Source organism: Zootoca vivipara, chromosome 11 (genome assembly GCF_965207765.1).
Source record: "Zootoca vivipara chromosome 11, rZooViv2.hap1.1, whole genome shotgun sequence".
Classification (NCBI taxonomy): domain Eukaryota; kingdom Metazoa; phylum Chordata; class Lepidosauria; order Squamata; family Lacertidae; genus Zootoca; species Zootoca vivipara.
The window spans coordinates 22,945,900-22,972,820 of NC_142594.1; the positions used below are offsets into that span (position 1 = coordinate 22,945,900).

A 26,921-nucleotide genomic window follows, 5' to 3' on the forward strand; every position below is an offset into this window, starting at 1 on the left:
CCTGCCATCAAATTGACTCAGCCCAGGAGGTGCACCTACAGCTGTTCCTGCCAGCAAATAGCCAACACATAGAACCCGACTCACTTGTTAAGGCCTTGTAACAAGTCTGAAATGAAGATGTTCGACCAAGAAAATGACACTGAGCCACACTAGCCGCGGCAGGAAAGAACAGCCTGTCAGGCTCATGTGAGCGCCGTGGTGACATATAGACAATAAAATGGGACAGCACTGGCCCTTCTCCATGGGAGGGTTTTCTTCTGCCGTCTCCTGGGAGCCTCCGTGCGGCTCCTTTCGTAGGAAGCCTTTCTGCTCAAAGTGGCAGGAAACCCCTTGGAGGTCTTATTAAAATTCTCCCTTCATGCTGTAATATATGTTGTACAAAGCAGCTGACAGCACCCCAACAGTTAATTCTTTATAGCCTCGAAACGGAAGCAACAGAGGCGAAGCAACTCTGCAGCTGACATCTCCTGGTAAAACTGCACTGCTGGCATCTCGGAACAAGAAATTAATCAGGAGGGAGAATCGGCACATAATCCCACGGCCGGCAGTCCTGAGACGCAATGGTATGTATTATTTACACTACACAGCTGTGGACTAGATTTACAGGCGATGGCTGAAATCCCGCACCTGGTTAAGGGAGCTCACGACCCAGTGACTTCAATGGGACATAACTGTGCTCGCCTCAGTAAATATCTGTAGGCCTAAAGAAGGAGGGGGGAGGGGGATTTTTATTGATCCGAACAAAATCAGTCTTGACACCGACTTCGAGCTAGGAATCTTCCCTGCAAAGTTCTCCATTTATAATCAAAACTCACAAGATATTACAGTACCCAGAAAGTTTTGGGACTTTTTTTTTACTTGTTTCTTAAGATTTTTGAAGCAGGGTGCCCACTTACATCGGAGAAACAACAGAAAAGAATAGTTTGGACAGAGCAAAGGGAAGCCGGAGGCCAGGCATAGGCAAACTCCGGCCCTCCAGGTGTTTGGGTCTACAATTCCCATCATCCCGAGCTAACAGGACCAGTGGTCAGGGATGATGGGAATTGTAGTCCCAAACACCTGGAGGGCCGGAGTTTGCTTATGCTTGCCCAAGGCCATTCTTAGAGAAGCCAAGACTGAAAGTTGGCAGAACAAATCAGGTGACAAGAATCAGGTGCTCCCCTACCCCTTTGGGTCATCCCTGCCACCTCTCTGGAAACAAGCATGGAAAAAGGATTGGACATTGGTAGGCAGCCTTATAGACCCTCTTGCCTATCTCATTAAAGGACTGGAGATGCCATCCGTGGAAGGGGGAGCTGTTATTCAAGTCAGGTAGGCAGATATTCAGATCTCTGTTTCTCCCAAGGAAGCTCCAAGTTGAGATAAGTGTCTTGCAAAGGCAAATCCAGAGGTTACAAGGTTCGGTGGTGACCTTCACCAAATTATTTCTACAGCCCATGAGCTTCTGGACCTGCTGTTTGCCTCAACACTGCTGTTTCAGTGAACTGATCGACGTGTTCTCCTCCTGGAGACGGAATGCATACATTGGATCGCTTTAGAATCCAGGAGGAGGAAGAGGCAGACTTCCTTGCCTCAGAAATCCATAAAGGGACAGGATGGAATGCCCTTTATCAAATTTCAGAAGACATCTGAAGGCAGCCTTGTACAGTGGTACCTCGGTTTGCGAATGCAATCCATTCCGCGGAGGCGTTCGCTTGCCGAGCCATTCCCTCACCGAAGGCATGCTTCTGCGCGTGCGTGAGGCACTGATAGAGCGCTTCTACGCACATGCGCACTGCGCAGATCGCTTCTGTGCACGCGCGCGCTGCACAGATTGCTTCTGCGCATGCGTGAGCTGTGCAGATCGCGTCTGTGCATCCGACACCGCGGAACCCGGGTGTAAACACTTCCGGGTCCATGGCGTTTGTAAACGGAGGTTTTCGTAAACGGAGGTAGTAGTAAACCGAGGTTCCACTGTATTGGGAACTTTTTAATGTTTGATGTTTTGTTATGTTTTCCTATGTGTTGGAAGCCATCCAGACAGAGGTGCGGCAAGGCCAGGTGGTACTCGGTGTGGGATTTTTTTTTGTCAACCCACCCCACCCCCCACATTGATGGCTTCGGGTAGGCTTGGGAGTTGTACACAAGCGGTGTGCCGAATATCACCCCCCAGGCGCCCCACCCACCCGCAACTCCCCAGCTTCCCCCGAGCTGTCAAAATGAAGGCAAAGCGGCGCAGCTCCTCCCTTCCCCTGACGGCTTCGGGTAGGGTTGGGAGTCACGGGCGGGCAATGCAATGAATGTCACCCCCCTCAGCGATGACACCTGGGGCGGTCTGCCCACCCCCGCCCTCCCTTCCTACGCCTCTGCATCCAGAGCAGCTGATTCAACCCAGTCAGATGGGTGGGGAATAATAATAATAATAATAATAATAATAATAATAATAATAATACTCTGGCACAGAACATATTTCATAGATAGCCATTTTAATATTTGTTTTAAGTCCCAGGATGACGCCGCCAGGGGTGGTGGCAGGGGGATAGTGGCTCCTGATTGAATCAATCTCTTTACAACAGGTTGTGAACAATGTACTCGTGTTCTTTCAGACAATAGTCCGAAAACTACAAGTTATTGATATTAGCAATACCGAAGCATTAGGTCGAGCTTTTCTAAAAGGGAATAATTTTGGCGCAACGCATAACTGAGTGAATGGGGCAGCAAAATAGCAAATGGAATACAAGGTACGCACCTGTAAAGCAATACACATTTAGGCAAAAAGAAAAAGAAATAGTCAATTTCAAGAGTATGCTCGCATGGGGTTTGGAATGGCAGAGAATAACCAGGAACGAGACTTTAAAGTCACAGTGGATAGCTTGATGAAGATGTTGAGCTGGTGTGTGGCAGCTGTGAAAAAGGCAGATTCCATGTGAGGGATCATTAGGAAAGGGATTGAAAATAAAACTGCCAATATAAAAATGGCATTATATAAATCTATGGTGCAACCGCACTTGGAATACTATCTACAGTCCCGGTTGCCTCACCTCAGAAAGGATATTGTAGAGCTGGAAAAGGTTCAGAAAAAAAGGCAACCAAAACAATCAATGAGTTGGAGCATCTCACCTATGAGGAAAGGATACATTTGAGACTTTTTAGTTTAGAAGAAAAGGCAAGCACGCAAGGGCATTGGGACATGATCCAGGGGTATATGACAGTGTAGAGAATACTAGACTCTGGGTCGATCCATGAAGTTAGAAGATTCAGAACAAACAAAATAACTTTCTTGACACAGCCCATAAACTGTGGCATTTTTTCTCAGAAGATGTCGCAATGGCTGCCAACTCGGATGGCTTAAAAGATTAGGCAAGTTCATGCTTACAGGGAGACAGACAGGTCCTTGGCACCGTCGTGTCATTCTCAACTGGGCAGCCCTTCCCACTTAGCCAGTTTTCGAAGATTTGCTGATCTGAGCAGGATGAGGGTAAGAGGAACCACTTCTCACAGCACTCTGGGAAGAAAACCATAGTCGTTCACCTAAGGCAGGGTTGGGGAACCTGTGGCACTTCGATATTACTTATTTATTCAGCGAAATTGATATACCACTTCATCAAAACATATATCTCTAAGTGGTTATCCAAAGAATAACAACAAAAGCAACCTTTAAGAACAGCAGGTGATAAAATTACCAAAAAAGTAAATAAATGTAAATAAAATCACGTTTCTTGGTAGGCTTGTCTAAGCAAAATGGTTTTCAGCTTATGCACACTTACTTTGGAGTAAGCCCCTTTGAACGTAGTGGGAGTTACTTCTGTCTAAATGTGCACAGGGTACTAAGGACAGCACCCCTCCCCCTTGACGATAGACCAGGCTGCTTGAGAGCCCAATAACATCTAGAACAGGCACCCCCAAACTGCGGCCCTCCAGATGTTTTTGCCTACAACTCCCATGATCCCTAGCTGACAGGACCAGAGGTCAGGGATGATGGGGATTGTAGTCCAAAACATCTGGAGGGCCAAAGTTTGGGGATGCCTGATCTAGAAGGTTGCAGGTTGTCCATCTCTAACCTAGGACATTTGCTTTCTACATTGTCTAAAAGAGAGTTGCGGTTTCTCTCTCTCTCTCTCTTCCACCATTAAAATCTCCTCAGTTGTCTCAGGTCATTCAGCACAGTAATTAAAGTGGCGATTCCTGCTGCCGCAGCTTCCAAAAGTGCAAAAATTGTAGCCGTTCAGATACAGTTGTATCTTGGTTTATGAACACAATTGGTTCCGGAAGTCTGTTCATAAACTGAAGCATTCATAAACTGAAGCGAACTTTCCCATTGAAAGTAATGGAAAGTGAATTAATCCGTTCCAGATGGGTCCGCGGCGTTCGTAAACCGAAAATTCGTAAACCGAGGTTCCACTGAATTTATTTGCAGACATCAAAAATGTTGTATGGAGGTTATCCAAAGCAGTTTGGTCTAGAATGACAGCAATAATAAGACATGCATCCCCCAAATAGGATAAGTTACTCTGATGAGCCCTATGAATTTCTCTCTCTCTCTCTCTCACGCACAAACATATTCTTCAAGAAGTCATGGTTAACTATTTTGTGGCAGCTTCCTCACAGTGGCCACAATCCTGAACCCTCTTTTGTGAGAATACGACCCATTAAACTCAACAGAACTTACTTCTGATTAAAATTGTAGGCCTCTACTCTGGTCACACCTACCCAATACATTTAGAGCACCCTCATACCACCTTTAACAGCCATGCCTTCTGTGAAAGAATCCTAGGAAATGTAGTTTATGCAGCATGCTGGGAACTGTAGTTCTGTGAGGTGCCTCCTTACAACTCAGCACCTTTAACAAACTACAGTTCCCAGAATTCTTTGGGGGGGAGGGAGGAAGCTATGACTGTTAAAGTAGTACAGTGGTACCTCGGTTTACAAACACAATTGGTTCCGGAAGTCCGTGCTTAACCTGAAGCGTACTTAACCTGAAGCGAACTTTCCCATTGAAAGTAATGGAAAGTGGATTAATCCGTTCCAGACAGGTCCACAGAGTACTTAAACTGAAAATAATCAAACTGAGGCGTACTTAAACCAAGGTATGACTGTACTGTATAAAAGTGCTTTAAATGTATGTTGTGGAGGTGACCTTATTCTGTTAACTTTTCTTTGGGTGCTTTCACATGGCTCAGCGCTGCTGTGCAAATTTGGTGCAGCTGTCCTCAACAAAATGCTGCCCCACATGATTCCACCATTTAATCTTGATTTACCTTTTCTGTGGGAAATCCATTAAGGAAAAGCCCATGCGGAAGCAGTAAATCCAGATTCAATGCGGGGAATGAAAGACTTTGTTTCTTTCCCCTTTGAAAGGCAACCTAAATTTTCATTCCTTTACACAGCATATACAAATTGTATGTAGATTCATATCATGGACCTGTGTCCCAAGTTTTTTAAAAAATATTTACCAGTGCTCCTGGTTCCTGTTGATGCTGGTCACAGAGGAGAGGGGTTCACTTTTTGCCTGGAATAATGGCCTTGTAGCCTCTTGGGGACCCAGGTGGCGCTGTGGTTAAACCACTGAGCCTAGGGCTTGCTGATCAGAAGGTCGGGGGTTCGAATCCCTGTGATGGGGTGAGCTCCCATTGCTTGGTCCCAGCTCCTGCCAACCTAGCAGTTCGAAAGCACGTCAAAATGCAAGTAGATAAATAGGAATCGCTACAGCGGGAAGGTAAACGGCGTTTCCATGTGCTGCTCTGGTTCGCCAGAAGCAGCTTTGTCATGCTGGCCACATGACCTGGAAGCTGTCTTCGGACAAACGCCGGCTCCCTCGGCCAATAATGCGAGATGAGCGCGCAACCCCAGAGTCGGTCACGACTGGACCTAATGGTCAGGGGTCCCTTTACCTTTAGCCTCTTAACAGGCCAGTAAAAATTGCTGCAGGCTAGTAACATTTTAGGGACCCAGGTGGCGCTGTGGTTAAACCACTGAGCCTAGGGCTTGCTGACCAGAAGGTTGGCGGTTCGAATCCCTATGACGGGGTGAGCTCCCGTTGCTTGGTTCCAGCTCCTGCCAACCTAGCAGTTCGAAAGCACATCAAAATGCAAGTAGATAAATAGGAACCGCTACAGCGGGAAGGTAAACGGCATTTCCATGTGCTGCTCTGGTTTGCCAGAAGCGGCTTTGTCATGCTGGCCACATGACCTGGAAGCTCTACGCCGGCTCCCTCAGCCAATAATGCGAGATGAGCGCGCAACCCCAGAGTCGGTCACGACTGGACCTAATGGTCAGGGGTCCCTTTACCTTTAGTAACATTTTTAGGCTTTGAAGGTCTGCTGCAAATAGCTGCTGAGAAGTCTCCATCTCTTTCAATTTCTGTAAAGGATCTGATTATTTGCTTTTGTCAACAACTCTTTACACAAACAATATCCCATGTCTGATGGCAATCTCACTCTCTTCACATTTCCCTGAGGGGGGAGAATACATCAGAACATGATGCCTGGTTTAGTTCCCAAGCTAAAACTTGAGAGTGATTTTTTTTTACTTGAGCTCTGCTGGACTGGAAGCAGACAAGACAAGGTGCTGCTGTGTCACCTCAAAAATCTGATGCTGGATAAACCATCAGATTTTTGAGGTGACGCAGCAGCACCTTGTCTTGTCTGCTTCCAGTGCAGCAGAGCTCAAATAAAAAAAAAATCACTCGCAAATCTATTAGCAAACCTTCCACCAGATTTTCTTTTCTCCTCCAAGCAGTGGATGGGTGTTAACTTCTGCTTCTACATTAAAGTACTTCTGTCAAGTCTCAAGCCACCCACCCATTTTGTCAAACAAACAAAAACCCAGCTAGCCATATGCGACGGATCCCGCCGCTATCATCAAATATGAGAAAGTCACCCGACGCTATCACTAAATTTGCGATGATCCCACCTAAAATGTGCGGATCCCACCCAATTAGCGATGTACCTCCCTTATCTATCACTAGCAGTGTGTCAAGGGAATTCAGTTATTTTACAAACAACCCACTATTCCTTCTTCCGCCCAAATAAACTCCCTGTTTATATATGGGGTTTGCTAGTAAATGAAGTGCAGCTCCAGCTCTCCAAATAACGTGGCTCAGTATCTTTAATAACTCTAGGCAAGTGTTACAGGAATGAACTTGTGTCCACAGTAAGGATTCCCTTTCACCTCAGGTTCACCTCCTCAGCTGTTTGCCCTAGCAACCCTTGCTACTTTGTGGCACCCTTTCCCTGGCACTTGCCTCCCTTGTGCGTGACCTTGAGGTATAAACTATTCTCCTGCTCCTCAGGTTTAGTTTTGCCTCCTCTCTACAGTCACCACCCTTTTGAGTTCAGATACGTTGCTGGAATAAGGAGGAACATCCATTTTCAACACAACATTTAAGAAAGCTTTATTTAACTCGAGGTCATGTAAAATTCTTTACGGTTTCATTCAAATAAACTCTTAGTTCATTATCTTAGTTACATAAAACTCAGGCTTGTTAATATAATTCCAGTCAACTTCTCAAAACACTCTACTATCCACTTCCACCCACACACTCCCGCTCCCAAAAGCCTCTCTCAACTCTATCAACTCAATTAACTGCTCCCCATCCCCTTTAAACTAGTGGCAGTCCCGCCCCTCAGGAATGGAATGCGTCAATCAACTAGGAGGCTGGGTTTAACGCTTAACACCCTGGAGTTCTATTCAAGCCAGCCCACTCCGTCACACCATACAATAAGGGGTTCAAAGGACCTCCTCTTCACACGCTGAAAGAGTGCATGAGGGAGGTTGTGGGTCCGTGAAGTCCAGCCCCACAGCCTGCTGCCAACACACCCAGAGACTATACCCTGCAACTGTCTTGTGTGCTTGGTTCATGTAAAAAGTGTGTGCATATCAATGCACACACATAGAGCGCGTGGACAGCTCAGTTGCTTAGAGCATGGTGCTTAGAATGCCAAGGTTGCAGGTTCGATCCCCGTATGGGACAGTTTCATATTCCTGTGTTGCAGGGGGTTGGACTAGATGATCCTCGGGGGCCCTTCCAACTCTACTGTGGATCCTCCACACCCCATGCATGGAGGAATGCTATACAAGTGTGTAGAATCCCTTTTGATGTGCTCTGAATGTATGGGTAGTGTGAGAGATGGCCACCGAAGGATGACTAATTTCCTCACATATAAGCATAACCGGATGTGCCCATGGATGCAAAGGGATGGAGACCCACCGCTAACATGTCCAGAAGCCAGTCCAGAATAGGTGGGACATTTGATTGCCCAATCAGTTCATCACTCTGGACTTGCTATATCTATGTGATTTCGTTTCCTTGACAAGATCCCCAGGTCCTGTCCTTGAATTACCTTGTACCGCCAGCCGTTTTCTGGCAGCAAGCTTTGAAAGAAGGAAAAAGTGGCACATCTAGGGACACCCATGTGTGCTTCTGTGCAATGGATATTTTAAAATGACTGTAGACACATGCATACGATATGTGAAGTCCTAAGGAAACACAGCAGCCAGACTTGGAGCGGCGGTGGCAAGAGCATAGAAAGTTGTAGTGGCAGTAGATGGCAGGCCTGATCTTGGTTCTGGCCCCAGGAGGCAGACCATCTGCTTTTCACCCAAAGGGTCTCCAGTCTCCAGATAGGGCTGGGAGCGCCCCCTGCCTGAAAACCTGGAGAACTGCTGCCCGTTAATAGTGACAATACTAACCAAGGCCACGTTTGCACCATATATTTAAAGCACTGATACCACTTTACACAAAGTGGTCATGGCTTCCCCAAAGCAATCCTGGGAACTGCATCTTGTTAAGTGTGTTGAGAGCTGTTAGAAGGAGGTGATAACAATTTCCAGAGCGGTTTAACAGTCACAGGAAACACTTGAGAATTGCAGCTCTGTTGAGGGGAATAGGGGTGTCCTTTCCTCACAGCTCTCGGAACCTTTAGCCAAACTACAGCTCCCAGAATCCTTTGGGGGGGAAGCCACGATTGTTTAAAGTGATATCACAGTGCTTTAAATGCACGGTGTGGATCAGGCCCAAGATGGTCAGAATATGTGATAATTTTAATAATGGTCTTATTTCTACCCCACCCATCTGACTGGGTTGCCCCAGCCACTCTATAAGTGACTTCCAGCATACACAGAAACATAATAAAACATAAACATTAAAAAGTTCCCTATACAGGGCTGCCTTCAGGTGTCTTCTAAAGGTTGTAGAATTACTTATCTGCTTGACATCTGATGGGAGGGCGTTCCATCAGGCAGCCTTCTATGTACAGTGGTACCTCGCAAGACGAATGCCCTGCAAGATGAATTTTTCACAAGACGTGTTCGGGTTTTGCTAAATTAGTAGCGTGAGAAACCATCAGATTGCTTCTTCACACAATCAACTCTAGGACAAGCAATTAACACTGGGCAGAAAGCCATGGTCTACTTCTGCCTTAGTAACTGCGCTCTCATTGGTTGGGATCAGCACTGAGACCTGTTATCAGAGAAAGCTAGCACAGTACGTGTGTGTGGTGAGTGTGGTCAGTGTAGGAGGAGAGGTGCTGTATTGTGTGAGAGAGAGACAGAGAGGAAATGATTTATTTTACTTTGTTTTGAGTTCTAAAGTTGTACATAGAAACTCTGGTTTTCTTTATTTTAATAAATCCTGTATATAGTTTTACTCTGCGTCCAGACGTCTAGTCATTTAAGTTACCGCCAGAAGCTTCCGGAAAAACCTGTGCAAACTCTACTGTGTTCAGGCTGAAGTTACACCTGACACTTAAAAACACTAAGAAGACGAATACGTCTTGCAATCTGATGGTGACTCGCAAGACGAATTCGTTTTGCGAAAAATTCGTCTTGTGAATCGCGGTTTCCCATAGGAATGCCTTGAAATTTAATTAATGCGTTCCTATGGGCAAAAAAAGAAATTTCAATGCATTCCTATGGGAAACCGCGATTCGCAAGGCGAATTTTTCGCAAAACGAATTGACTCGCGGATCGAATTAAATTCGTCTTGCGAGGCACCACTGTACCTTGCTATGTGCTAAGTAGTACCTATTCTTCAGCCACCAACCCAATTGTTTATCTTTGCTCCTCTTAAGACTAAGGTTTCTGTGCTTCGCAGAGGCCATGGTTTCTATGACAAATGTGACCCTCAAAACTCCTCATTTAAAAGGAGGGGAGGGAACACTCTCACAAGGCTGGGCAACAATACCAGGCCCCAAGGCAGCCTTGTCTCCTGCCCCTTTGTTTGTGGTGTGTGTGGGGGAAACAGTTCCCCTCACTTTATGATTGCAATTAATGTTTTCATTCAACTGCAGAAGCTGGTGCTCAATATAAATATTAGCAGAGCGAGCAAAACTGCCACCCTCTCCTCTGCCGGCAGGGCAGTCTCCCTTCCCCCCACTGCTCTATTTTTCCCATTATCCCTTTAATGCAGAGCAGGGCTGCTGATTACAAAAGAGGCAGTTTGACTCCAGCAATAGGTCTTCTTCACTAATCCTCACTGTCATGGAAATTCCAGCTGCTACACGAATAAGAGGCTCAATCCATATTTGCCAGCTCTAATATGAAATCTGTCAGAGCCCAAATTAATGAGTTCCAAATTCCTTACATCACGATAACAGGTTAAGACTGGTCAATTAATTACATAAATCCTTCCCGATTCATTGTGCATTTTCAGGCGAGATTGTGTCTTACATTACTCCATGACACAAGGCCTTTTGGCTCTTGTTGTTCCGCAGAAAGGCCCCCATTTAAGCACAGCCCGACTGCCACAGCCAAGTGTTAAATGTCATGCATTGGGTTTGCACTTCTCTGTAATTGCTTTTGTTTTTTTAAAAAAATAAATTAAAAGCTGTCCTGCTGCAGTGCGTCCGGGGAGGGAGAGGTTAGGGGAGTGGGACCCTAGAAATCTGTTCCTCCCCTTTCCCTTACCAACCTGAAAGAAAGGCTAACTCATTGCATATTGTGGGAGGGGAGACGACCCCCCCCCAAGGCACTAAAGTAGGTTCTCTATGGCATTTATTTTCATGTGCTTTTAAAAAACACAGGAGTTAAATTTCCAGACGCAGTGAACATCTAGAACCTTCTAGACTATTCAGTCAATAGGGAGGAAGCTTAATTCTCACACCCGTTTTTGGGAGGTCACTGTGGGATTCTGTCCACCTCCGACTCCTGTTTTGTCATTTTCGCAAAAAGAAACTTTTGTCTGAATATACACCCCCCCTTGTGGAGAGATAAAAATTTACCACAACGTTAACATTTTTTAAAAAACACGGTTAAGAAATACAGTATCTCAGCTCACCAGCTAGAGGGAATTCAAAAGTAAGCTTCACCATTTAAAAATGAAAATAAAAAGACCCATATCCTCTTATGGATTTTTTTTTTACCATCTCAAAAATTAATATGAAAATTGGGCACTGGCATATTACGTGGAAGAGTACTATCCATAGCTGCCAAGTTATCCCTTTTTTACAGGGATTTTCCCTTATGCTGAATAGGCTTCCTCGCGAGAAAAGCGAAAACTTGGCAGCTATGGTACTATCACCCCTGGAAGAGATGTAAGGATGCAATCCAGAAAGGTGACGTGTGTGGTGCTAGAAAAAATGAGCACATTCTAGAATACTCTAGAGTCATCTGTTTATTTTCATCTACTGTCATGTCAGAAAGATAAAAAGGCATCTGAAATAATTTAGGGGCTGGGCAGGAGGAACTAATGAAAACAAAATTGATGAGAAACCTTCCTAACTCTTGACCATGGCCTCAATCATAGCTGCCAAGTTATCCCTTTTTTAAAGGGATTTTCCCTTATGCTGAATAGGCTTCCTCGCGAGAAAAGGGAAAACTTGGCAGCTATGGCCTCAATGTGTGTGTTATGTGTGTATATTAATCCACTTGCGAACATATACAGCTTGAGAAAATAACAGTAAGTGCTTTCTGGGTAAAATTATACTTGTTGAAACAAAACATAAATTTAAGTTTAGAATAATTCTGCCCCAAATATTGTGGTATGAGGAAAAGAGACTGCCCCAATTTTTTTTTAATGTTTATTTTTTAAAATAGGTTATTTTAGGCTTGGCTTACACAAAAGGTAAAGGATCCCTGGACAGTTAAGTCCAGTCAAAGGCGACTATGGGGTGGACCGCTCAACTTGCTTTTCAGGCTGAGGGAGCTGACATTTGTCCACAGACAGCTTTTTAGGTCATGTGGCCAGCAGGACTAAACCGTTTCTGGCGCAACGTGACACCGTGACGGAAACCAGAGCGCACGGAAATGCCGTTTACCTTCCCGTCACAGTGGTACCTATTTATCTACTTGCACTGGCGTGCTTTCGAACTGCTAGGTTGGCAGGAGCTGGGACAGAGCAACGGGAGCTCACTCCGGCACGAGGATTCAAACCGCCGACCTTCCAATCGGCAAGCCCAACAGGCTCAGTGGTTTAGACCACAGCGCCACCCGCTCCCTTTTTACACAGTTCAGTGTGTCTCCACACAATCCACCTGCACCTGTATGACAGCTGTGGCATCATGGATGACATAACAGGGGATCCAGCAACAGTTGCACATTAATCGGGGATCCATGAGGTCACACATCGCATCCTTCCAGCAACCTAAGGCTGGTTGGTGGCATTGCCACGTCAGTGCCTCAGACCCATGTGAAATATGTACATATTGTCCCTTTGAGTTAAAGTCATATGCTTGCTATGAGCTATTGCGCCTTTGCTCAGAAGCTGACATCTGTGGCTGAAAAGTGCTTTACACAATCGCATTAGAGAGCAAGGAGATGGCGACCCTGGCAGGCACATAGGGAATAAGCACTGTGGCTTGTTGAAATCTGCCATTCTACCTTTTCCGCTGGTGCTTAATTTAAGCTAATGCTCAGTAGTACACAGTGCCCCCCCCCCCGCGCAACATGCTTTCATGGAATATGGAGCAGCCCTGGTGGAATGTTCAACGGTTTTTTAAACAAACAAACAAACCTCTGAGCATGTGCAGGCTGCCTCCCACTACCAAGCAACCACAATCTGCCCTCCCCTAACTAGTATTGTGGGATGAAGGTTTGTGATTTCTAGTCAGGCTAATATGTTGCTTTACATGGGCAAGGGATGCAGCTGAGAGGCAAAGCATTTACCTTGTGTGGAATCGGTTCAATCTGCAGGTACGGCTGAGGGAGACCCCTGTCTGAATACCTGGAGAACTGCTGCCAATCTGTGTAGAACAATACTAAGATGCCATCAACCGTCAGACTTGAAATATGCATGGTCCTTCCTACTCTGCCATCTGCTTTTAAAAACTGACTTGACACAGAGGAACATATCTCTGAGCAGATTATTATTTTTAAATACTATATTTCAAATAAGGATCCATGTTCCACCAGGTTTTTTTTAGACACTCTCCTTTCAATAAGGGGTGAAAGTTATGCTTCTGCTGCCAGCAAATTCTGAGCTGTCTAAATTAGTGGGGGTTGCAAACAGGAGCACACAGATCGCAGGCTTTGGAAATGGCAGTTTCTGATTTGCAGCGTGGGTTGATAAAAGAAAGGTGACTTTTTCAACTGAAGCGATGACAGTGCCGTGCAGTAACAAAACAACTCTCATCTAACACATGATCCTCACTTCAAAAAATTGTGGGAGGGGGGCAGATCACGCCATTCCCCGACTGTTTGTTCTTCTGAGATTTCTCTCCTCCTGACCTACATGCAGGGCTGCATACTTTTTTTTTTCTTGCCAGAGCTCCTGTGCCTTTCACTGCATGATGGACTGAACCTTTTCTCGTAACTTTGTCTCGAACAAATGCTTTCTCTGCCTCACATGGAAGCCACACAAGGAGAGAGAGAGAGAGAGAGAGAATATGAAATATTTTTGGAATTGCCCTTCATTTTGAGAGGATATCTGAATTTGGCATAAGGCCATCTGCTCTTCAAAGCCATCTTCTCTCCTTAGTTGAAAGCTTAACATGAGTCAACAGTGTGATGCAGCAGCAAAAAAAGCTAATGCTATTCTAGGCTGCATCAACAGAAGTATAGTGTCCAGATCAAGGGAAGTAATAGCACCACTCTATTCTGCCTTAGTCAGACCACACTTGGAATACTGTGTCCAATTCTGGGCACCACAATTTAAGAAGGATGTTGACAAGCTAGAACGTGTGCAGAGGGCAGGTAGGATGATCAAGAGTCTGGAAACTAAGCCTTATGAGGAGAGCTTGAAGGAGCTGGGTATGTTTAGCCTGGAAGAGGAGACTCAGAGGAAATACGACAGCCATTTTCAAATATCTTAAGGACATGGAGGAAGGGAGCATGCTTGTCTCCTCCTGCTCTGGAGCAGGCGCCCCCAAACTCGGCCCTCCAGATGATTTGGGACTACAACTCCCATCATCCCTAGTTAACAGGACCAGTGGACAGGGATGATGGGAATTGTAGTTCCAAAACATCTGGAGGGCCAAGTTTGGACGTGCCTGCTCTGGAGTGTAGGACTCAAACCAATGGCTTCAAGTTACAAGAAAGGAGATTCTGACTAAACATTCAGAAAAACGTTCTGACAGTAAGAGCTGTTCAGCAGTGGAACAGACTCCCACTAGAGGTGGTGGAGTCTCTTTCCTTTGAGGTTTTTAAATAGAGGTTGGGTGGCCACCTGTCATGGATGCTTTAGCTGAAATTCCTGCATTGCAGAGGGTTGGACTAGATGACCATTGGGGTCACTTCCAACTCTAAGATTCTGTGATTCTATTATCTGTTAGACTTGAGGAGAGAAGCAAATAATGGCACGAAAGGGGCTGAAATAGGACTAAACACTTGGAGTTGGCCTAAGCTTACAGCCTACCAAGCTCATGGACACGTTATTTCTTTTAAAAAACATAATCTTTATTCAATTTTTAAAAAACACATACATAACAAAAGAAAACAGAAAATAAAAGGTAATAAGAATATTCAAATTATATATATACAGAATGAATTTATAAAAGAAAACAGAAAATAAAAAAAGAAAAACACAAGCAAAATTATCACAAAGTAGAAAAAAGAAATACAAATAAAAAATCACTTCCTGTTATTTACAGCACGCGTTCCTTTGTTTCTTCTCTTCTTCTTGCTCATGGACACGTTAGAAAGTCTCAGTCAGGATACTGTTTCTTAGCTCTGGAACATATGTGATGCCCCTGAGCACGTACAGTGTGCATTTTCACCAGTCCCCAGGTAGCCATTGCCAAGTTGCCATGCATCTGACATTTATTGCTCAGGCTTGCAAGATCAGGCAATGTGACTTCCAGACAAAAATGAGACTCCGCCTTGGAGATTTCAGCCTCTCAACTCTCCCATCTGCGAAATGGGCAACATCTGACAGCGCCATCAGAGAGACAAACTGAAAAGTTTGCAAGGGATTCTGTGCACCTAAAAGTGCTGTGCAAAAACAGAGTGCCAATTCTGGGCCAATTGAAAAATCCGTGAAGGAAGTTCTCTCTCTCATGTGCTTTCTTGCTAAAGGGCGAAGCTTACCCTGGGACATTCAAGGCCTAGTGAACAAACAGCCCACCCCCTTCAGAATAATCTAGCTGTGAATAATCCAATTATACAGTTGGTGACCCTATGAAAGCTATAGGCCTTTGCTGCTTGGCTCCAACCAAATGTGGAATGTGTGGGCTACAGTGCAGGGTTTTCCCCAAGTTGTAAACTTTTGACCAGGCAGGCAGCTTTAAAACGGGCTCTTTCTCCTTTTCAAGGGGTCTTCTTCTTCTTCTTCTTCTTCTTCTTCTTCTTCTTCTTCTTCTTCTTCTTCTTCTTCTTCTTCTTCTTCTTCTTCTTCTTCCTCTTCCTCTTCCTCTTCCTCTTCCTCTTCCTCTTCCTCTTCTTCTCCTTCTCCTCCTTCTCCTCCTTCTCCTCCTTCTCCTCCTTCTCCTCCTTCTCCTTCTCCTGCCTCTATTCCACCTCCCCATCCCTGCGATTCCTTTTCTTCTCGAGCTCCTTCTCGCAGCACAGAGCCTAGCAGACAACAGAGCCCCCTCCCAGCTCCGGTGACCCTTCTTGCCCAGAGTCACCGGACAACCTGGCTCTGGACGCGCAGCCGCGACAGCCGGCAGCCGGGGAGGGAGGCCGCTTGCATAACAAAGGCGGCCCTCCCCGCGGCGCCGGGGCCTGGCGTCCTCCTCGCCCCCCGCCCTGCAGCGGCGGCGGCAGCAGCCTATTTGCCTAACGTTTCCCAGCCCCTTCTGTGTTTATCTTTTCATGCAAATGGAGCGCGGGAGGGACAGATGGGAGAGAAAGAAATCAGGAGGCCAGACAAGCGCAGAGAGAGAAAGCTTTAACATCGCATGGCTGCTTCTTGCAAAAACGTCCCCCGAGCTCATATATATATATGTGTGTACATATGTGTTTCTATGTGTTTTTGCAGTGGTGACATTTTAAGGTCTTGTTTGTCGACTTGTCCGTACTCCTAATTTCTTCCTCTCTTTCCGCATCCGCACGTACACGTGTGCATAGATGAGTGTGTGTGCATACATACAGCATGCACACACTATACATGGGTGTGTGTTTATGTGTCTAGACATACATGCTTATACATATATAGAGAACACACACTATACATATGTAGGTATATTCCTATGCATGTATGTCTGTACACAGTATATCTATGTATACCGGTATGTATATTTCTTTATGTGTCTGCGTGCACGCTATTATGTATCAATGTATATGCATGCATGTGTCCGTATATACATATTACAGTGCTTTTTTTCCCTGGGGGGCCGCATACCCCTAAGCATTTTGTGAATCTAAGTTTGGCCTCATTGAGGCTCAGTATTTCAATACCAGTAGGAAAATGAGAGTACCCCTAAACATTCTTTCAGGGGGGGAAAGCACTGTACATATAACACGCAAACATCATATAGCGCGCGATATTTATTTTCATTTGCGTGCTTACATTGTGTGCGCGCGCGTCTGTAAACGCTATAATCTGCATGCTATGGAACATCGGAGCCGGAAAATCAAAACAATAAGCAAAATAATCGGTTGGTGTTTTGATCTGCCGGCTCGGTGGATGCGCTAGGCGAGGCTTGACTCTCTCCCGTCTTCTCCCCCTCCCTCCCCTCCTAGTCTTTTATTTGGCCCGTTGCTATGGGTTACGGGATCAAGGCCGGCCGGCTCCTCTCTCCCCCCCCCCGTCTCCCTCCCCGACAACCAGCCTCCGGCGGCGCTTGGGCACATGGAGGGCGCGCGGAACGCAGCAGCAGCGTCCCCGGGAGGGGAGCGGGGGCGCGCGCGCTGCTGTTGCTGCTCAGCAGACGCCCTGCACACGCCCGCACTTCAGTGCGCAGCATTTGCTGCTGCTGCTGCGGGGGGGGGGGGTTTAAAAAAGAGAGAGGGAAAAAAGGTCCAACCATGTGGGTTGGAAGGGGGAGGCGGGGGATGGAAGAGTGGATCGAGGCCCTTGGAGGTAAGGAATCAGCAATCTTGTTACTCCAGGTGGTGCCCAGAGGAGAGCAAAGACTTTGGGGTGGGGTGCGGGATGGAGAGGCTTGTTGAGAACTAAGGCAGTCCTCGTTTGGCTCCTCGGGCAGATGGTTAGTAAAGATATTTTTTTTTCCCGTGCGGGTTTGTATGCCTTAACAGCAACAAAAAGTTAGGCGGTGGGAACTGGGAAGGTGGGCTGGAAATCAACTCGGGGGTGTTGCTAAGAAAGTCAACTGTCCCATCTTTATTTTTATTTTTAATCCGCTTGGAGGAGGAGGAGAGGAGGAGGAGGAGGAGGAACTAATCCGTGAGAAGGAAAGAAAAGTTATTGGAAAAGCGCTGCGATGGAGAGAATACTTGAGAAAGTTGGGTTTGTCGATGCGCGCCTGGGTTTCGAAGTCGCAGGAGTCCAGCAGGGAAAGGGTTACTTTGCTTTTGGGAAGTTCGAGACCCTCTCAGAAGGATACTTTCCCTCTCGGTGTTTACCCTCTCTAACCCTCCCCTCGCTGCCCTATTTATAGTTTTGTACTGTATCTGATATTTGCTGTACCGGAGCGAAGCCATTTTAAAGGGAAATGGCAAAATCAACTATTCTGTCCAATTCTTTGCGGTTTGTATCAAACTAATATGCAAGAGAGAAAGAAAGTGCACAAAATATAATATACAGAAGCAGTAGTAGCACTTCTGAAGGTTTTCAAATAAATGGTGGAGGGTGTATAGAATTGTTTTTATATGTGCAATGTACTCAAAAGGAGGAGAGAAAACCAATATGGTATTTTATAAATGCAGATTTATTTCTTGTAAGTCTGGATTTTTAGCCTTTGCTAAAAAGAAACTAAACTATTGGGACACTTTACAATTTAAGCCAAGTTGGATGCATTGCTAAGCAAGAATTCCTTTTATGAGTGAAAACACTTAGTTTCCTATGAAGGAAAACACTTTTGTTAATGTTTTTATAACTACCAGGAAGCAAAGGAGTTGAGTACTTTAAAAAAAGAAGTGCTTTACGCATAAATTTAATTTTGTGTGTGTGTGTGGAAAGACCCTAAACTGTTTAATTAAAATGAAAAAAAATGTGTATTGTTTCTTGTTTCCTGCAAAAGCTGAGTTGTTCCAAATACCAAGTTGTTGCAAAAATTTTTTTGTAAGGTGTTGTGTGTCATGCAAAAAAGTGTAAATCTTTTTTTAAATAATAAAAACATCTTGCTCCTACTACCAATAGATACCAACAAAGAACAAAAATATTTTAAGAGTTGTTAGCCTGCATGAAATAATAGATAAATATAAACTTTGGAAATATAACATTTCTTTCTCCTTTATTTTTTGAATGTACACAAAAAGGGAAAGCATTAAAAAAATTAAAAGCTGGGAATTAATTGACATTAAAAGAGGGGAATGTTAATGATATATGTTTAGAAAACAAAATATTATAGTAAATCTCATCATTAACACACCACAAATGTTAGCCTGAAGCAAGTCAGCACCCTGCATTTAAATAAAGAATAAAATAATAAAATACTTACAGGATGTTTTATTTTGAAATGTGACAAAATACAAACATTTTCTACACATATTAAAAAGGTAGAAGACAGAAGAGTCAGCATTTAAATATTACACTAATATTTGGTGTACAAAAAAGAAAAGAAAATCACAGTTACAGTGTGAAAGGCAGCTGTCCAAGGTATAGGAAGCAAATAATACACAGTAACAATACAAAATGTAAATTTGTGCAATGTGTGATAAAGCAAACAACACTCTGACCATAACAAATCCCAAACTCGAGACTGAATAAATTCTGAAATGATGCTCAGGCTGAAATAACTAAATATCAACTATCGATTGACAAAATATCAAGTAAGTACAATCACATCAATGTTGAGAGGTTTTTAGGCTTGGTATCTTTGCAGACTACTAAATCTAAAGTGCACAAATTGCTTCAAATTAACAGTAATGAGCACAGCGATGTCATTTTAAAAAGTAAACAATGTCCTTTTTTCCAGTTCATTTTAGTCACTGCTGCAGTTTTCCTATTTGATGTCTGTTGCTTTTTTCCCAGCAACAATTCCAATCACTGCATATTTAATGGCGCAAATTATTATTATTATTTTCCAACAGTAGCCGAAATATGTATCTTGCTGCTAGCTCCCTTTCAGTGATTTGAGCCCCTGGATATTTTTGTACAGTTCAACAAAAATATTATCTGCAAGACACTTAATGAAGTGCAAATGCTGACATCACATGCACACAAAAATCATTGGCTCGTGGCAGTTATCTGTCCTCCCCATTCCTATCCCCCAAACTCACCCTGACCCTTAAAACACAACTGCAATGCAATCCTATTCCTGACTACTCGGAAGTAAGGGTCACTGAGTTCAGGGAGGTTTCCTCCCAGGTACCTAGGAACAGGATTTCAGCCTTACTAGATTTGAACGCAACTTATTTCCTAATAAATGTAATTTTGGATGAAGTGCCAGTGGTTATAGTGGGGCTGTCAAAACATACACAAATTAATTCATGGCACTGCCAAGCTAGATACTTTAAACATCTGCAGTGATACAGTAAGCTTTCATCCAGAAGTTTATTTCTGTTACTCGCCGGTTAATGTGTTCCCTTCCTTCAACCTCCTGCAAGAACATTCACTTTAAAATGGTGTGTGTGTGTGTGTGTGTGTGTGTGTGTGTGTGTGTGTGTGTGTATATATATATATATATATCTCCATGTAACAGCACAGGGTTTTTTAATGATAGGCCTCTTCACAAGACATGTGTTTCTTAGCCACACACACAAAAAGTAAGACCTGTTGCTACAGTTAGGCAGGATTACAGCACAATACTATATATGTCTCAACTGGGGTTTACTGCCAAGTAGATTGCAGCCTGGCAGTAAGCCTAACTCAACTCAAAGTGGCTTACTTTTGAGTAGACATATACAGAACTGCACTGTTAAGCCTATTTAATTCATGGCCTGTAACTGGCCATATAGCATTGTACCCAAGCGTTCCCTTTCAAGGTGAACGCTTAATAACGAAACATACTTTTCAGAAAACCCATTTGGTCACTTACTCCTCCGCTACCTTATGACTGAATGGCGTTTTGATTTTCTGCGTTGCAAGAGAGTTATGTCGTCAACACCACCGTAGAAAGACCACCACAGTATCACCATTTAAAATGCCAAATGGAAATATCTTTTGTGGATTCCCAGAATGTTGATATTCCAGGGCCTCCCCACCCCCACCCCTTTCCTTTCCTTTACAGTGAACCCCACAGTTATCACATTAAGAAATCTCATTGATTTAGGTGTTGTGGTGCAGACAGAATGTGTATCGTTCAATATAACAAAGGCTACAAAATGCATACCTAGCAAATGAACAGGCTGTTTTGAAAACTGAGAAAAGACATCCCTTCAAAGTTGGGTGCATGGTCTGTCTATGTCATGTGTAACTCTCAACCAAGATAGAAGAAGTGTATCTGTCATTTGAGTGATGGCAACACATAAATGATATTTCAGGGTTCTTCAGGAACTCTGTCTGTGCTTCCTTTACATCCATGGGAAATGTTATCATCACTGCTGTGTCCAAGCCCTGAGGATGAACTGCAGAGAAAAAAAGGGGGAGGGAGAGAAAGAAGAGAGAGGAAATTGGTTTTCACAACACACTCAAAGCCTGAGTAACAGAGGAGAACTTTAATTATCCCCAGTCACAAAAGAGAGACAGGAAATTTGGACTTTTAATTAGCCATTTGGAGTGCAGTTGGATATTTTTTTAGCGAGATAATTTAAACGCGAATAATTCAAGTCTGACTAAATGAAATTCACATAATCAGAATGCAGATAATTGAATTTCTACTGCATTCATTAATTCAGTGTGGAGGTGTATGTGAAGACTTCTATGATGAGCTGTCACAGCTCAATAAAATCTCAGTCAATTAATTTTTTCATTATCTTAGCATTGCATCAACAACAACAAAAGTGAACTGTGTTTATTATCATATGTGCATGTTTAGCAAAATGTAAGGAAGTAACCTTTCGGAATCGGAATCTGCATAATTCTCCTTTTTCCTCTCTTCGTCTTCTACAGGAAACCGTCGTTTCAAACAGGCAAACTCGTGGATTGCGTCTGCAACGGAATATTTCGTGTGTCCAGATACACATGCCTCAATGTCTTCTGGGTTCAGCTGGGTTTGTACAAAGAGGTGAAGTCTACTGTCTGAAAGCAGTAGAGGATTCTGCAGAATCCTTTAAAGAAAATAAAGAGAAAAAATGAACCACCTTCCAAGATCATTTTTTCAACATTGTCTTCCTTTTAAAAATATTTAAAACTTAACTTCCAATACAGTTTTGAATCCAGTATATATGTTGGCATAGTTGGATGTGTGCTTTTTTAAAATAAATTATTTGGACTTTTAGGTGAATAAAAGCATGGCACTAATAGTTTTGAACATCTGTTATAAGAATAATTCCAAGGGCATTTTTTTCCATTTAACCATCTGCTACTACCATGTGGATCAATTACTTTTTTGGCTGGGGTGAAAGGGCTGAAATAGCATAGTACTGTGGAAACTGGTTCAGAATCAGTTACTTTGTACGCATATCAAAAACATTACTAAGTATAAGGCGCTGTAAGATCTGGACCTTCAAATGCCTCTGTAAAACAGAAATCATCTAATGCGCAAATGCAAAAAATATGTATTTTAAAGATATGTACAAATTGAATGCCATGTGCAATTATTATCTACTGTTACACAGGTTGATAAAGTAATTTGTGGAAACTGGAGCAAGGGAACCTTACATTTTAGTGATTTTTTAAAAAATATAATTGCAACGCACACATTTAAAATAAAAAACATTCAATTCTGCACAAAATGTTTAATTCAACTAAATGTGCAATTAGCACAAACTGTATTAAACAGTAACAACATTCTCCCCCTCCCTCTCCCTGGCAGAACTAATCTGGTTTTTGCAAAACATTTTTAAAAATGCAAGTGGTCTGCTCCCAGTAACTGGAGAATTGGGTCCTTAAAATACTACACAGATAAGCTTAGCTGTTTTAATAAATAGTTCATAGTATCTAGCCCCCCCCCCCAAAAAAAACTTTCAATTCTGAAACCAATCAAAGTAAACAATTTTCTCTAAGGGATCATTCGTTCAGCTAAAGCCTGCCCTACCGAAGGTTAGCATAAAAGCACATTCTGATTGTCTCAAGTGTCATTTGGCCATTAAAACTAGACGATGTCATTAAAATCTTCACTCATAAGGGTCCGGTGCTTGATACAGTATAATGCGTCTTGATCAAAAGCCTAGCGAGTCAATAAATAGGCTAGGCCTGGAAATCTGGAGTATTAATTATAATTAATTAAGTATTAATTATTATGAAGATCAAAGAAGGAAGTGGGATGGTTCCAGTGTCAGGTGAATAAAAGGAAATGAGATGGTTAAGCCAAAATCAGTTATGTCTACCTGAAACAAAACAGGGGTGGCTATATATATTTATCTGAAAAGAAAGGGGATGGCCTCCCACCCCACTCTGAGTGCCGTAGATTTCAAATACTGCATTCAGACAGGTTAAGAATGCCTGCATATACATCAGCTGTCCATGAGCACCAATGGATTGGGGTTTATTGCCCTGCGGCGAAATCCTGCGTACAACACAATCCTAACTATGTCTTCTCGGAAGGCCTACTGAATTCACTGGGGCTTACCCACAGGTAAGTGGAGTTAGGAATGCAACTGAAGAGGATGCTTATAGTCAACCGTAGATCCATGGAAATGGCCGAGCTTAAAAGTCACGGATGACTTGAAGTCCATTGTTTTCAATGGGTCTGCTCAGAGTGCAACTATACCTTCGGCCATCAATATGCCACACATCTTACTGAGCACTTCCAACTGCAACGAGGCAGGGGAGATACGAAGAATTAAGCAAATATTCTCTGGCTTGCTGTTACCCTCCTAATGGTGAGTGGAGTAGCCTTTTTCTACCCGCAACTATCCAAACAACAGCAAATCTCCAAATACCCCACTTGCTATGAGGTGCAGTGGTTAGTGTTGGATTAGGCCAGGGGTCCCCAAACTAAGGCCCGGAGGCCAGATGCAGCCCAATCACCTTCTAAATCTGGCCCGCAGATGGTCCGGGAATCAGCATGTTTTTACATGAGCAGAATGTGTCCTTTTATTTAAAATGCATTGTGGGGCATAGGAATTCGTTCACTATTTTTTTTTCAAAATATAGTCCGGCCCCCCACAAGGTCTGAGGGACAGTGGACCGGCCCCCTACTGAAAAAGTTTGCTGACCCCTGGATTAGGCCTAGGAGACCCGGGTTCAAATCCTCACTCAGCCATGAAACTCACTGGGTGACCTTGGGGCCAGTCGTTGGCTCAGTCTAGACTACTCATAGGGTTGTTGAGGATAAATGACAAGGGGGAGAACCACATACACAAACTTGAGCTTCTTGGATAAAATGTGAGGTATAAATGAAATACATAAATAGTATATAGCGTACGAATGACTTTTCTTAACTCCAAAACATCTAAAAGCCATGCGATATACTGAATTCTGTTAATAAACAACGGATCAAATTGTAGCCAAAGCTAAGCATTTTACATGGAAGAAAGGGACCGGCTTGCTCAATTCTTCCATCGAACTCAGTAGGTCTTAATCTTTACTCAGAAACCTTTCTTGATGCTTTCAGTAGCTTCTATAATTCACACAAAAAGCAGTAGCATTGGTTGGTTTGTTTTTATAAAAGGAAAATATCATCAGTGCTTGCTTTCTAAATTTGTTGCAAGATCAGAAAGAACATAGGATTTTTTAAAACAACATACTGACATCCCTATTTTTAAATTCAGAGTTCTGTAACAAAAAAAGACTTTTGAATACAGCATGCACGCATACAATTCAGTTCTCAGCCGGGTTTTTTGTAATAATGTCAAAAATTGGATTTTGCCACCCAACTAAAGCCTGAGTAACTGTTCATGAGAGTATACTGTGTTACTGCTTCGTTGCTGTTTGAAATGTATTTTATTTTCTTTATAAAATAATCGGTAATCTTTAAAATTGATTTTTGATGGTTTGAGGCGTTGCGCCACAAAAGTAATGAGCACTAATGCCAATGATATTGGACAGAAATTCATTTTAGCTTTATTTCGTGTCCAGGGCAATTCTGCTAAGCCTTGAACCAACGAAGCCCTGTTATTACCTTGCTGGTAACCTAACACTTGGGAACAGCAAACAAAAGTGATAAAAGCACAGGTTAGTCAGCACCTCAAGGCTACCTTCTTCCCCCTCCTCACTCCCTGCCCCTACCCCAATAGCTATAATTCAATTTCCAATTTATTTATTTATTTTTGCATTAGGCTCGTTATTTTACAGTTATTCTCTTTTCTGCTTAATAGTGCCATCTGGAGGTTATGAAAGAAGTGAAGGTACCAGAAATAATAAATCAGAAAGATGCTCCTTAAACAACAGGTACAGGAATTTGGCGATGCAAACATGTCGATGCTGCGTCAACCTGTGAACTGAAATATGGGTTTTGTTCACCCACATGCCCTAAAATCATCTTTCCCCCAAGCTTTTTATTATGAAATGAACCCGTGGGGCTCTGACATCTTTTGCATTAAGAGAGTCTACTAGTTAAAATGTATGGTAAGCCCTGGGGGTTATGTTCTGGGAATCGTGCCTAATGTCAAAATCACCTTAAAAGACCTTGGGTGCAATGATGGGAAGGATTGCCAAAGTCTTTTTCCCCTAGATTCCTGTGCCCCATTTTTATTATTATTGCCAAGCGCATAAATCTGAATGTGCACGTTAAATGCTGGGATAGCTCAGTCGGTAAAGCATCGGACTCTTAATCTCAGGGTCACGGGTTCTAGAGCTGGGCGATACAGTGGTACCTCGGGTTACAGACGCTTCAGGTGACAGACTCCGCTAACCCAGATGTAGTACCTCGGGTTAAGAACTTTACCTCAGGATGGGAACAGAAATCATGTGGCGGCAGCGGGAGGCCCCATTAGCTAAAGTGGTACCTCAGGTTAAGAACAGTTTCAGGTTAAGAACGGACCTCCGGAACGAATTAAGTTCGTAACCAGAGGTACCACTGTATCTGGTTTTCAACATTGTGATATATCACCAGCTAAACATCATGATATACCGATACAGTGGAACCTCGACTTACCCCTACTCACGAACAATTCGACTCACGACCACGGCAAACCCAGAGGTAAATACCAGGTCTGCTGTGATTTGCGGAAGCAGCTTCTACTGTCTGTTCATGCACAGAATGGCGCTTCTACCAGCGAACCGGATCGACTCACAAACGGACCTCCAGAACGGATTCCGTACATGAGTAGACGTTCCACTGTATATCACAATGTCTGAATTTAGGATGGAGGTATGTAGAGGCACTGGCTGGCTTCAGAGTTTTCCCCCGCATTGCGATTTCTGCTTAGTAGGTGCGCGCGCGCACACACACACACACACATAATGATTTGCGATGTACAGGTCAAAAATTATGAAAACCGGTATCACAGTATAGACTTCAAACCAGTTTTGGGGCAATATATGATGCCCAGCCCTAGTGGGTTCGAGCCCCACATTGGGTGAAATATTCCTGGATTGCAGGGGGTTGGACTAGATGACGCTCGGGTCCCTTCCAACTCTACAATTCTAAGTTTCTAAGTTTCAGGCTTACTGTAGAACTAACTACATGTAGCTGTAAATGTCTTGCTTCCCTGCCTTGTACCTGAGGGGAACACAGCACATGCGAGAAGGGGTTCTGCATGCATGCTACCATAGGCACATCTGAGGGGAGATCTAGGCCCATTCAGGGCCTCCCCTTTGCCTGGAGGGTCTCTATACATATCCCCTTTGGCATGCATACAAGGTGGGAGAAATGACCACCCTTTATATCAGCAGTGAGGGTTAGCAGGGACAGCCAAGGCAGTCATTCTCCTTCTACATTCTTTCAGCACAAAGGGGGTTGTCTAAACTGTGGTCTAAACCACTGAGCCTCTTGGGCTTGCCAATCAGAAGGTCGGCGGTTCAAATCACCACGACAGGGTGAGCTCCCAATGTTCTGTCCCAGCTCCTGCCAACCTAGCAGTTCAAAAGCATGCCAGTGCAAGTAGATAACTAGGTATCGCTCTGGCGGGAAGGTAAATGGTGTTTCTGTGCACTCTGGTTTCCAACACGGTGTCCTGTTGCGCCAGAAGCGGTTTAGTCATGCTGGCCCCATGACCCGGAAAGCTGTCTGTGGACAAACACCAGCTCCCTCGGCCTGAAAGCGAGATGAGCGCTACAGCCCATAGTTGCCTTTGACTGGACTCAACTGTCCAGGGGTCCTTTACCTTTTTTTTTTTAACCTGGCTGATGGGAGCGGGGTATCTTTCAAGGAAAACATCTCAGGGCAAGAGACAGGACAGGGAGAAGGAGGGCTAAATTTTCACACCGCAGTTTGATGTTACCAGCCAAATCCAAAATGGCAACACCTGCAGAGCACCTGAATTTACAGAAGAACTAATAGTTGGGAGTTTGATTTATG

General features: G+C 43.9%; 1 protein-coding gene across 4 annotated transcripts in view; it reads right to left on the minus strand.

Moving 5' to 3' along the window:
- Window positions 1-18,907: 18,907 nt before the first annotated feature.
- Window positions 18,908-26,921, minus strand: part of SNX10 (sorting nexin 10) — a 42,039-nt gene continuing 34,025 nt past the window's right edge. For all 4 annotated transcript variants that reach the window (XM_035129286.3, XM_035129287.3, XM_088653368.1 and 1 more), the window contains 2 exons: window positions 21,412-21,624; window positions 18,908-20,982 (listed from right to left, as the gene is read on the minus strand). In XM_035129286.3, coding sequence (XP_034985177.1) covers window positions 20,895-20,982; window positions 21,412-21,624 — 301 coding nt within the window. In that variant the 3' untranslated portion in view covers window positions 18,908-20,894. The remainder of the gene's footprint in view (window positions 20,983-21,411; window positions 21,625-26,921) is intronic.